Genomic DNA, 13,865 nt, shown 5'->3' on the forward strand with positions numbered 1-13,865 from the left:
GAGCATCTGTTGGAGCGGTGTTATTTTTCACCTTGGTTCTAAAAAAATGCTTATTGTGAGTATTATTGGGCACTCTTGGAGATGCCCTTATGGCCATTGGATGGAGGTGTGCATAATTATTAAATTACATGTTGATTTTAGGGGGTTATGAAATGAGAATAATTGGATAGGAATAGAAATCTGCATATTTATGAGTCATTTATGACCCTCAAAAGAATATTTACCATGTCCTGAAAAGCTTAGTTTTCTGATATGTGCACATCCTATTCCTATGTATAGCAAATCACAACGATACGATACCAGAGTCCGTTGGGATGAATAGATAAGATATACAGCGTGTAAACCATACTCCAGCAGCAAAATATGTGATGACTAATTAAACAAAACACAAGTTCAAAAGCAACTCATAAAGGAATTGTACATCTTTCTTTAGATAGTGGAAACTTAAACGTCAAGAGTATCAAGCGGTCCTAGCTAGTGCATCCAAGTATGCATATTGTTGGTGTAAATAGAGCAAATGTAAAGGACCATCTTGCATATTGTGGTAAAGGAATGAAAGTGTGTTGGAGCACTGTGAGGCAGCTCCAACCCAGAAAATTTTGTCAAAAAAAAGCTCCAACCCAGAAAATTTCCCAATCAAACACATATCGCGGATCCTTATTATAAATCAATGTTATACAGTCGTCTAGTCGAACCTAGTCGCCATGGCACCGATAAAGCGACTAGTCGCGACTAGTCGTCGATCAGGTTGATTAGTCGACCCTAGTCGGTCCTAGTCGTCTCTATAGTCGTCCTATATATTCCAGGACATATATGTACATGTATATGTACTTATATACTATATAGCAAGCAGGAACACCACAATGATAGTAAGTTTGGTGACACTTACTTGTGAGATTTGATGTTTGAACTGTCCAAAACTCCATATTCTTGTCCCACACTCCATATCCTTTCTGTTCTGCTGCTGAAACTGTAATTACAAAGAGAAAAACTGAAGTCAGTAGCTGAAATTAAATGTGTAACAGCATTACAGCAAGTGAGCAAGTAATTCAAAATTTAAAAAGAACCAAGCATTACACATGCCTTTGCCGCTGTGCATCGAAATCTGCAGAGCAATGAGCCAAGCAGAGCAAGAGCAATGAGCCAAGAGCATAGCACGAGCAACGAGCCAAGAGCAGAGCAAGAGCGGAGCAGAGCAAGAAAACTTGCCATCCGAGGAGCTCATCTTCAGACGCCGCCACGCTGACGGACGGCGGCCAGGCGACGTGACACAGGCGGTCAGGCGACGGCGTGATGCGAGCTGGCGGCCGCGTGACCTAGGCGGCGTGACACAAGCGGTCGGGCGGCGGCGTGATGCGAGCGGCGGCGGCGGCGGCACGACGCAGGCCACGGCGGCGGCGTGACGCAGGCGGCGGTGGCGGCTCGACTCAAGCAGTCGAGCGGAGGTTTGTGCCTGCGTGGTGCACAGAAGTGGCTTCTATATAGTTAACCCTAATGGGCCTAATTGAGCCTAATACAGGCGGCGGGCTGGACATCTTTTGGCCGGCAACCTGATCGACCAAGCAGCAAGTCGGACGACTAATCTCGATTAGGCGACGATTAGTCGGACGATCAGACATCTGATCGACAAAAGCTAGTCGCTCCACTTATCGAAGCCAGCGGAGCGATAAGGTCGACTAATCGCGATTAGTCGGACGACTGTATAACATTGTTACAAATTTTTAAACCAACAGAGCGGCCAGCCGGAAACCACAGTGCATTCAAACAAATTTTGATGGAACAAACAAAGGGCACAAAGGTCCCTCCGAACAAGAAGAATTTGTAGATGACGGAAGCACGACTGCAAGGATCAGCAGTGCCGTTTCGGAATGCAAATCTGGCCAGTCATGTGCCATGCCAGCTTTCACCTCCATCAGGGTGAGTATATGGGCATGCCGGGGTGTACTCGTCCTCCATGACCAGGAGGTTCCACTGTGCATGAGCCATGAGGGTCATGTGTCGAGAACACGGTCCAGGCAGGAGTAGAGTTCTCGTACCTACTGTGCGTGACACGCACGAACCCCTAAGTCCTTGTTCTTCTCCATGTCATCTGGGCCGATGTCGACGGTGAAGATATCGCCGTAGGGCCTTACGGAGTGAAGGAAGGTGGGCAGCGACATCGGGTCTGCGGACACCGCAGCGAGATCCGACATCACGGCGATGCTCCGCCCGTCTGGGCTGAACACCGGGTGGTTCACGTGGCCGGAGAGGTCATACCCGCTCCTGACCACCCTTACCACCGAGCGGTCGGTGACGTTCGTCAGGTAGACAGCAAAGTACCCCGGGTCCAGGCCGTGGTCACGCTCTGGTGCGTCGGCAGGCTTGTCGCGGTTCGATGCGAACACGATCAAATTCCCATTTGGAGACCACTGACACTGCGTGTCAATCCAATTGCCTTCAGTGAGACGCGCCACGTTGCCACCCCCGATCTCCCCGAATTCAGCATCCTCCATAATGTACAGATTCTTGTAGTTCTTGTCTCCCCCATCTCTCGTTGACCGGAAAACAAACTTAGTACCTACATACATCATGGTTCTATCATCAGAGCGTAACAGCTAAATCATGTATTCAGTAGATATGATTGCTACGAAAAGTAAACAGGCATCAGAACAGCAGGAGCTGCAATGTTTTACCATCAGGATTGGTGAAAGGGAAAGCATTGTTGAATTTCCCCTTCGTGAGCAGCCGTGGCTCTCGTCGTGCACGTGCAGCACTGGATACATCAGGGATGGCATGGATTTCCAGCGTTTCGTTAGCTTTGAAGGACGGTCCCATGCATACGTACAGTATATCTTTCTTTTGGTTCCACACTGGTGAGAAGATGCTGTCTGGGCCATTTGTCTGTGGAAAACAGACAAAAACAAGTCATAGTTGAGAAACATATGCTCCCCTAGTTGTAAACCATAGCAAGCCTGCAAGAGTTCGATCACTTCAGGGTTAGAGATACTAATGGTAGCAGTTCCTTACCTCGAACACCACACGCAATCCCTTGCTATCTGCCAGCCACACGGCTTTGAACTCGTTATCGACGAATGCAAGCTTAGAGCCGTCTTTGGAAAATGTTAGGAACACACCAGACACCCTAAATACTCCAACATCTTCATGTGGCGACTGCACCTTAAGGAAATGTCTTGGAACATCATCTCCATGCTGAAGAAAATAGTATTGAACATAGCTCCAGATTATGAACTTGTATTCTGAGCGAACCATTGCAAAGGGACAAAAAGAATTGGCATTGGCAGTACATAATGCCATATCTATGTACCTGGAGAAGGTCACTTTTGCAACGATGATAACCAATATATTTGCCACCATCTGTCGGTACCCCAGGACTGGGGTACCCCTTCTTGCTGTATCTAGACAAGAGCCTTGTAGTTATCCTTGACTACGTCCAAACAGCCGGACCCCTGTGGTCCGGAGTCCTGATCTCTCGGCGACGGATCCGGACCTGCCTCACGACTGGGAAAGGTCCGGGAACGACGCGTGTCCCGGAAGAGGCGGGCAGCCCGAACAGCCGGGGCTCCGGACCTCCCGAGGGGTCCGGACCCCCGCGGAAGTCCCGGACCCCTCATAGGGCCCGAACCACTTTAGATCGTGTGTTCTTGTGTGCACGCCTCAGAGCTAGATCAGCCTAATCGCCTAGTACCTCCCCGAGTACTCCCTCTCTGGGAATAGGCGGGTGATCGCCTAGTACCTCCCCGAGTACTCCCTCTCTGGGAATAGGCGGGTGCGCTCCGCCACCCGGCTGTGGGTACCCTAGAAATCCCACGACATTTGGCGCCGTCCGTGGGGAGGAACAGGCGCTGGCTGGATCTTCAGGCTTCTGGGGCCCGTGTTCATCCTCTGCAACGACGGACAAGAAGATGAAGAGAGGCATGGTGGCACCCACGCCGCATGCTGTGGCACTGGGGCGCCAGCGCCCTCCGTGCTACGGTGCACGGCAGCTGCGCCTGCTGTGCGTCGCCACTGTGACGCCTCAGAGCCGGCACGGTGGTGCGCGGGGGCGACGCCTGTCGCGTGCCGCCCCGTGCCATCCCGGTGTCGGCTCAAGGTTTTCTCTCGAGCAACGGCCATCCTTCCTCTCCGGCGGTATGACGTCGGCTCAAGGCTTTCTCTCAACATGGAGCCCGGAGCCGACGGCCATCCCGGAGGAAGTTGGCCGTGTCGTCCTGCCGTCGCCAGCACCGGAGATCCGCCTCAGCGTAGCTCGGTGCTGCTGCTGACAGGCCCCCGCCGCTAGGCGCGGGGGCCCCTGGCGCTAGCACCAAGGACAAGCCGGCGAACGACCGCACCTCTCCGCGCTCCACGTCCGGTCCTTCTGCTGCGCAAGGGCGTCTGGTTTCTATCGGCAGACGACGACGGCGGTAGGGGGGCCTCTCCCACTCAAAGCCAAAGAATTTGTCTCATGCTACCTAAGCATATGACAGCTCTTAGGCAAGGAGTGGCCCCCCGAGCTCCTGAGGTGATACTGGATGATGCAGTTCAGGCACATCTAGGGCGCCGTCGCCTCTGACGACTATGAAGAATTCAGGAGTGGCCGTACCACTTCCAACCGGAGAAGAACACGCTGTATAGCATGCAGCCGTAGGTTGCTCCTAAGGGAAAGAAAATTCCTCCTTTGTAATAGCGTGGCGCCTATGTGTGTGTCCAGAGCGGTCAAGGTCCGACCTTGTAAACCCGACCTCTGGCCCTATCGCACAAACAGGCGAGCTACGGTCCGGAGCGGTAGAGGTCCGACCTCGTAATCCCGACCTCTGATGTATACCGTGACAACCACAATAATAAAGGAGATTTTCTTTCTCAGTTTTATCTAGGCACCACCATTGATTACATTTATTCGCCTTGGTTTAGCTTTTCTTTCCACTGAAACGGAATCTCCCTATTATTGCTAACAATTCAAGATAAGTTGCTGGCCTGTGGCCAGGTGGGGACACCCCTTCAAGCTGGAAGGCAGCTCGGACCCCTAAGGACCTGGTCCGGAGAAGTAGTACCCGTATCCTGGGGTGGAGAAGCTCCGCGTAACTTAGCCTGGTAATGTACCCTAAGTTTACGTACTTCACTACCCTGTTACAAGTACTCTAGTATCCGTGAACTGCTGTCTTTAAAGGTCCCGAGCTCCCTTCTAGTATAAGGCTTGGTTTCTCGCACCTTACTACTCAGATCCGGTGGTATATTTCATCGGATCGTCAGCAACGCCTGAAGTCCACTCCGGTGGCCCGCTCCGGCGGAGACCGCTCGCCACGGTCGACTCAAGTCCACTCCGGTGGCCCGCTCCGGCGGAGACCGCTCGCCACGGTCGACTCAAGTCCACTCCGGTGGCCCGCTCCGGCGGAGACCGCTCGCCACGGTCGCCAAGAGCCAGGTCCAGGAGGTGGTGTTGCTCCCTGAGCGGTCCGAGTCTGTGTAGCCGCTTAGCTTGGTTCCGTACCCTAAGCCTACACCTTCATCGCCCTGTGGAGAGCACTCTAGAGCCTGAACCTGGCAACCGGTGTACCGGCCTCAGGGGTCCGGAGCACCCGCTCTTTGTATGAGCACACCAGCGTAATCAGGTTGCGTAGAAACACATCACGATAGTGGCCCCACCCGCGGGTTCGTACCTCTCCCGAGGTGGGCCCGGAGACCACTGTCGGTACCCCAGGACTGGGGTACCCCTTCTTGCTGTATCTAGGCAAGAGCCTTGTAGTTATCCTTGACTACGTCCAAACAGCCGGACTCCTGTGGTCCGGAGTCCTGATCTCTCGGCGATGGATCCGGACCTGCCTCACGACTGGGAAAGGTCCGGGAACGACGCGTGTCCCGGAAGAGGCGGGCAGCCCGAACAGCCGGGGCTCCGGACCTCCCGAGGGGTCCGGACCCCCGCGGAAGTCCCGGACCCCTCATAGGGTCCCGGACCCCTTGTATGGTAACCGGACCACTCGCTAAGGGAAGAAGTCGACACCCTGCCTCGGGGTGGTCCGGAGCGACACGTGTCTACAAGCACGACATTTCAAGGCCGCTTGGTCTCCATACTAAGCCTCACCCACCACTGCATTTATTGTGGTAGGTGGACACCCGCATTGATGCGGTGGAAGCCAAGGCGATTCTTTGACCAGGAGGCACTATTGATCGCGTGTTACCAAGATAGTGGAGCCGCAGGCGCCGCCCACGCCGCGCCTGCCAAGTCTGCCATAACAGATGGATACGACGGCTCGGCTTCACCCATTATGACGCCTACATAATAGCCTCCACAGGCTACGCCGCAAGCTACGCTCCCCCAACGGACACCTTGGTGACAGGACAAGAGAAGACCACTGTAGCGCTAGCAGAGCGTATCGGAGGAAAGATCCGTAACCACTGTACCCATCTGAATACTCTGCGCAGAATGCTGCGCAGTCACGTTGGGCCCACCTGTCGGGGCCCCAACGTCCTATGTATCCGCCCCCTTGGTCTATAAAAGGGGGCGCCCGCTAGAAGGAAGACTCAGGCTGGGTAAGAGCTAAGGCCCGGCAGAGGATAGATTCATACACAACAGAAATCAAAACTTCTCCCAGTAGACGTAGGGTATTACGCTCCGGCGGCCCGAACCACTTTAGATCGTGTGTTCTTGTGTGCACGCCTCAGAGCTAGATCAGCCTAATCGCCTAGTACCTCCCCGAGTACTCCCTCTCTGGGAATAGGCGGGTGATCGCCTAGTACCTCCCCGAGTACTCCCTCTCTGGGAATAGGCGGGTGCGCTCCGCCACCCGGCTGTGGGTACCCTAGAAATCCCACGACATTTGGCGCCGTCCGTGGGGAGGAACAGGCGCTGGCTGGATCTTCAGGCTTCTGGGGCCCGTGTTCATCCTCTGCAACGACGGACAAGAAGATGAAGAGAGGCATGGTGGCACCCACGCCGCATGCTGTGGCACTGGGGCGCCAGCGCCCTCCGTGCTACGGTGCACGGCAGCTGCGCCTGCTGTGCGTCGCCACTGTGACGCCTCAGAGCCGGCACGGTGGTGCGCGGGGGCGACGCCTGTCGCGTGCCGCCCCGTGCCATCCCGGTGTCGGCTCAAGGTTTTCTCTCGAGCAACGGCCATCCTTCCTCTCCGGCGGTATGACGTCGGCTCAAGGCTTTCTCTCAACATGGAGCCCGGAGCCGACGGCCATCCCGGAGGAAGTTGGCCGTGTCGTCCTGCCGTCGCCAGCACCGGAGATCCGCCTCAGCGTAGCTCGGTGCTGCTGCTGACAGGCCCCCGCCGCTAGGCGCGGGGGCCCCTGGCGCTAGCACCAAGGACAAGCCGGCGAACGACCGCACCTCTCCGCGCTCCACGTCCGGTCCTTCTGCTGCGCAAGGGCGTCTGGTTTCTATCGGCAGACGACGACGGCGGTAGGGGGGCCTCTCCCACTCAAAGCCAAAGAATTTGTCTCATGCTACCTAAGCATATGACAGCTCTTAGGCAAGGAGTGGCCCCCCGAGCTCCTGAGGTGATACTGGATGATGCAGTTCAGGCACATCTAGGGCGCCGTCGCCTCTGACGACTATGAAGAATTCAGGAGTGGCCGTACCACTTCCAACCGGAGAAGAACACGCTGTATAGCATGCAGCCGTAGGTTGCTCCTAAGGGAAAGAAAATTCCTCCTTTGTAATAGCGTGGCGCCTATGTGTGTGTCCAGAGCGGTCAAGGTCCGACCTTGTAAACCCGACCTCTGGCCCTATCGCACAAACAGGCGAGCTACGGTCCGGAGCGGTAGAGGTCCGACCTCGTAATCCCGACCTCTGATGTATACCGTGACAACCACAATAATAAAGGAGATTTTCTTTCTCAGTTTTATCTAGGCACCACCATTGATTACATTTATTCGCCTTGGTTTAGCTTTTCTTTCCACTGAAACGGAATCTCCCTATTATTGCTAACAATTCAAGATAAGTTGCTGGCCTGTGGCCAGGTGGGGACACCCCTTCAAGCTGGAAGGCAGCTCGGACCCCTAAGGACCTGGTCCGGAGAAGTAGTACCCGTATCCTGGGGTGGAGAAGCTCCGCGTAACTTAGCCTGGTAATGTACCCTAAGTTTACGTACTTCACTACCCTGTTACAAGTACTCTAGTATCCGTGAACTGCTGTCTTTAAAGGTCCCGAGCTCCCTTCTAGTATAAGGCTTGGTTTCTCGCACCTTACTACTCAGATCCGGTGGTATATTTCATCGGATCGTCAGCAACGCCTGAAGTCCACTCCGGTGGCCCGCTCCGGCGGAGACCGCTCGCCACGGTCGACTCAAGTCCACTCCGGTGGCCCGCTCCGGCGGAGACCGCTCGCCACGGTCGACTCAAGTCCACTCCGGTGGCCCGCTCCGGCGGAGACCGCTCGCCACGGTCGACTCAAGTACACTCTGGTGGCCCGCTCCGGCGGAGACCGCTCGCCACGGTCGACTCAAGTCCACTCCGGTGGCCCGCTCCGGCGGAGACCGCTCGCCACGGTCGCCAAGAGCCAGGTCCAGGAGGTGGTGTTGCTCCCTGAGCGGTCCGAGTCTGTGTAGCCGCTTAGCTTGGTTCCGTACCCTAAGCCTACACCTTCATCGCCCTGTGGAGAGCACTCTAGAGCCTGAACCTGGCAACCGGTGTACCGGCCTCAGGGGTCCGGAGCACCCGCTCTTTGTATGAGCACACCAGCGTAATCAGGTTGCGTAGAAACACATCACGATAGTGGCCCCACCCGCGGGTTCGTACCTCTCCCGAGGTGGGCCCGGAGACCACTGTCGGTACCCCAGGACTGGGGTACCCCTTCTTGCTGTATCTAGGCAAGAGCCTTGTAGTTATCCTTGACTACGTCCAAACAGCCGGACTCCTGTGGTCCGGAGTCCTGATCTCTCGGCGATGGATCCGGACCTGCCTCACGACTGGGAAAGGTCCGGGAACGACGCGTGTCCCGGAAGAGGCGGGCAGCCCGAACAGCCGGGGCTCCGGACCTCCCGAGGGGTCCGGACCCCCGCGGAAGTCCCGGACCCCTCATAGGGTCCCGGACCCCTTGTATGGTAACCGGACCACTCGCTAAGGGAAGAAGTCGACACCCTGCCTCGGGGTGGTCCGGAGCGACACGTGTCTACAAGCATGACATTTCAAGGCCGCTTGGTCTCCATACTAAGCCTCACCCACCACTGCATTTATTGTGGTAGGTGGACACCCGCATTGATGCGGTGGAAGCCAAGGCGATTCTTTGACCAGGAGGCACTATTGATCGCGTGTTACCAAGATAGTGGAGCCGCAGGCGCCGCCCACGCCGCGCCTGCCAAGTCTGCCATAACAGATGGATACGACGGCTCGGCTTCACCCATTATGACGCCTACATAATAGCCTCCACAGGCTACGCCGCAAGCTACGCTCCCCCAACGGACACCTTGGTGACAGGACAAGAGAAGACCACTGTAGCGCTAGCAGAGCGTATCGGAGGAAAGATCCGTAACCACTGTACCCATCTGAATACTCTGCGCAGTATGCTGCGCAGTCACGTTGGGCCCATCTGTCGGGGCCCCAACGTCCTTTGTATCCTTCCCCTTGGTCTATAAAAGGGGGCGTCCGCTAGAAGGAAGACTCAGGCTGGGTAAGAGCCAAGGCCCGGCAGAGGATAGATTCATACACAACAGAAATCAAAACTTCTCCCAGTGGACGTAGGGTATTACGCTCCGGCGGCCCGAACCACTTTAGATCGTGTGTTCTTGTGTGCACACCTCAGAGCTAGATCAGCCCAATCGCCTAGTACCTCCCCGAGTACTCCCTCTCTGGGAATAGGCGGGTGCGCTCCGCCACCCGGCTGTGGATACCCTAGAAATCCCACGACACCATCCATCACAAAGGGATTGAAATGGTCAGCTTTTGCCCTGGTGTTCTGAGTTATTCGCAACGATTGTGGCAGTGCATTCATGTCGAATATCTCAATGTGCCGGTACTGGGTTTCGGTGCGGACATCGGTGAACTCAGACTTCTGGCGAATGGTTGCAACTGCTACTTTGGTCTCGTCGATGGCTGCTGGAGTCGCTGCATCAAATGCCTCTGGAGTAACCCGGATGGTTTCGCCAGTGCTCAGGTTGTACCGAAACACTCCCCAAATGTCCCCAACATTTCTGTGAAAAAATATAATGTTTTCGCTGCCCCATGATGGCCATCCACCATTTTCTTTCACCCGCTTGCGCTCCAGAAATGGATTCTCCAAACTCATCACGTAGATGTTGGTCTTCAGGTCCTTGATCTCACCATCCCATCTCTTTCCTTGGAACGAAGCTACTGCGACCTTCTTCCCAGATGGTGACACAGAGGGACTTAGATCAAATGTTCCTATTGACATAGAGTTACAAGATCAAACAATTAAGTGGAAAGAAAAATAATATTTATTCATGCATCTGACCACAAGTAGGAAGTGGCTCGAATATCAAAGGCTATGAGAGAAAGTTCAGTAACCTAACCTAGTGGAGTGAGGCGCTCAGTTTCGCCAGTTCTAAGGTTGGTTTTGTAAACAATATTCCACGGGCTGCGGCGTACTTGAACTGGCTCCTTGGTGGATACATAAACGAGGTAATGATCAATTGTGGATCCATCCTCGTAGCCACCAGCAATGCAGCCATTATCCTCCAAACGGGCGCCACTGAACAGCTCGACGCCATAGATGTCCGCCAAGCTGAAGACTTTGACTTCACTATTGGCAATGAAGCGAAGGGCTACATGAAGTGTTTCCAAGTTGTGCTCTCTTTCAGAAACAAATACCAAACCAGTGATCTGGCCTGAATCAACATCATCATCTATGATGGTTTCAGGAGCCAGTCTCAGGCGCTTGATGATTGTCTTGAGAGCCGCCGGTGGAATGGGTCGGCAGTTGTAATTATAGGACGAGCCATCCGTCAGATGGAGCTCACTCTGCCTTGATGATGGAGGAACGGGACAGCAGAATATGTCTAGGGGCACTGGTGGTCTATAGCTTGTAAAGAAGGCAATGCTGCCTCTACTCTCTTCCATTTTAGCTAACTATATCTTTGTGTGTGTAAGAATTTAAGCAAGAGTGGCGATGAACAAATCTAAGAATGTAAGCAAGAGTAATGAAATGATTGAGTGCAAGCTGGAATTTTGTAAGAAATGTAGGGTATATATAGAGAGAAGGTAGAGCAGTTGTGCATAGTTCAGTATGTGATTCAAACAGGACCATACTCTTTGCTAATCAACTGATTTCCCACATGCAGGTTCCTGGCAGCTGACTATTCATGTTAATACTTGATAGTACCTGAGGCGCGTCGCACATGGGCCTATATTAACATTTTAGCTAGTTGTTTGGAGAGATTTGAAATGTTTTCAAATCGAGCGATTAATCGACCTTATCGGTCCAGCATGCTCGATTAGGGTCCACGACTCGATCAGAAAACCTAATCGACCGGTCGAGCGACTAATCGGCGACTAGAGGTGATTAATCGCCCGACTAGGGGTGTTCTCGATCAGGTTTGTGTAACTGGGCTAGATTGCTTGTGGGCTGGTGAGAAAATGAGAGGCCCAAAGCCCACTAGGGTTAGAACTCAAGAAGCAAGACTGAAGAGAGGCTCCCAGCGCCTCCATTCCGTCCCGAGACTCCCGACCGAGCCACGCCTGTGTCGGCGACTCGGCGGCCGCCGCTCCTTCCATTGCCGCCGCCGCCACGGCCTGCCGGCGCCGCGAGCGAGCTGAGCTGCCCCGACCGGTGACCTCCTTCCCTCTTTTCCCTCCGGCGAGCTCCCTTCTTCCCTCCGTTCCCTCCGGCGAGCTGCCCCGACCCGCGACCTCCTTCTATCGGCGCGCAAGCGCGAGCACGGGTGACGGGTCTGGCGAGCTCCAGAGAAGATGTCTTCGTCGTCCTCTGATAGTGCGGGTGAGCAGTTCCTTCTTCCCTCCTTTCCCTCCTCTGTTCCAGACTTCCAGTGTGCCGATTTGCTTTCCCTCCTCTGTTCCATACTTCCACTCTGTTCCAGACTTCCAGTGTGCTGCCGATTTGCTGCCAAGTACCATTGCATCCTGTGATTCCTTTGCGTCTTGTGCAGAAGGGGAGCGGAGGCGCGCTATGGTGGAGGTTATAATGCCCGAAGCAGATGCACGCAGTGCTGGTGGGAGTGGTAACGCTGCCGACCGTCCTTCAGAGGTTGCCTCCACTGGTGTTGTTGGTTCTTCTTCCTCAACTGCTGCAGATTCTGCAGCATATGCTGAGAAGGCTATAGCAAAACTGCCGCCGCACCTTGCTGCCGAAGCCGTCGATCCGAAGAGGAAGGCAAAATCCAAAGACCCGGGATGGAAATTTGGGTGGTGGCCTGATCCAACAAAGAAGGACTTTGTGAAGTGCATATTTTGCCAGAAAACTATTCCTGCAGGAATCAAAAGGTTTAAGCAGCACCTTTCTGGTGGGAGTGCTGATTGCATCAAATGTGAACATGTGCCCGAATTAGTTTTGAGAGAGATGGATGCTTACTTGAAGAAGAATGCACGGACTGTGGTTGTGTCAATGCCATCGGATGAAGAAGGTGATGAAGAATCTGATGGAGAAGGTGAACTTGAACCTGAACCACAAGTTGCAAAACCAAGTTGTGGGACAAAGGTGAAGCAAGCAAAGAAGAGAATTGTTCAATCGGGCATAACATCATTTGTTGTTGCTGCACCAACAAAGCCACAAACTCAAAAGCACTCAAGGTCAGTGAGTTCATTGCTTTGCAAGTCCCCGGAAGAAGTAGTGGCAGAGAGGCATAAATCCAAAACCTCTCAATCTACTCTTGAGCATTGCACCAAAAAAGGGAAGGAGGCCAAACAAATTGTTGATGACCATGTCGCTGATTTTTTTTTGAGAATAATATTCCATTGAACGTCATCAACTCAAGAAGTTGGGAGATATTGCTCGAGTCCATTGGGCAGTATGGTCCGGGGTACCGCTCTCCATCATATCATGAGATGAGGTGTCCTTTGCTTGACAGGGGTGTGGACAGGACAGCAACATTGAGGAAGAAGCATGAGGAGGCTTGGAAGGAATATGGGTGCTCACTTATGTCCGATGGGTGGACTGACACAAGGCAACGTCATTTGATCAATTTTCTTGCCAACAGTCCAGCAGACACCTTCTTTCTTGGTTCTGTTGACGCTTCAAGTCAAGTTGCAAATGCAACAATGTTGGCAGATTTGTTGCAGAAGGAAATTGAAAAGGTTGGGAAGGAACATGTAGTGCAAATAATCACAGACAATGGAACTAACTTCAAGGCAGCTGGGAGGATTCTTATGGAAAGGATTCCACATTTGTTTTGGACACCTTGTGCTGCCCACTGCTTGGATCTGTTGCTGGAGGACATTGGTAAGATCAATGAGTTCAAAACTTGCATCAATAATGCAAGGAAGGTGTCCAGATTCATCTACAAGCATGGGAGACTTATTGACCAAATGAGAGAGAAGATAGGTGGAGATCTTGTGAGGCCAGCTGTGACTCGCTTTGCTACCTCTTTTCTCACTTTGGCAAGTATGCATAGGAACAGGAATGGTTTGAGAAATTTATTTGTTAGTGATGAATGGCATAATACTAAGTTCTCCAATACTACAGAAGGAAAACAAGTGGAGCATATTGTTCTTTCAATGCCATTTTGGAAAAATATTGAAGATTGCCTAAGAGCTTCACAACCACTTCTCGTTGCTCTAAGGATAGCAGATGGAGATGAGACACCAGTGGCTCCTGAGATCATGGCTGCCATGGATGTGGCAAAAAAACACCATAAAGGAATCTTTGAAGCACAATCCAAGATTACTTGCTGAGGTACTAGAATACTATGGGAAGAGATGGGAAAACCAGATGGAGCAAAAACTCTATGGGGCTGCCCTATACTTGAATCCTC

The 13,865-nt window shown here is 53.3% G+C and overlaps 1 protein-coding gene and 1 pseudogene across 1 annotated transcript; one reads left to right on the plus strand and one right to left on the minus strand.

Moving 5' to 3' along the window:
* Positions 1–1,374: 1,374 nt before the first annotated feature.
* On the minus strand, positions 1,375–13,243 carry LOC120690459 (annotated as a pseudogene).
* LOC120689274 lies at positions 12,065–13,785 on the plus strand. The gene is made up of 2 exons (XM_039971581.1): positions 12,065–12,684; positions 12,963–13,785. The coding sequence occupies exons 1-2, from the start codon at positions 12,065–12,067 to the stop codon at positions 13,783–13,785; spliced, it is 1,443 nt and encodes a 480-aa protein (XP_039827515.1).
* The last annotated feature ends 80 nt before the right edge of the window (positions 13,786–13,865 follow it).

This window comes from Panicum virgatum, chromosome 9N (assembly GCF_016808335.1).
Source record: "Panicum virgatum strain AP13 chromosome 9N, P.virgatum_v5, whole genome shotgun sequence".
In the NCBI taxonomy this organism is placed as follows: Eukaryota; Viridiplantae; Streptophyta; class Magnoliopsida; order Poales; family Poaceae; genus Panicum; species Panicum virgatum.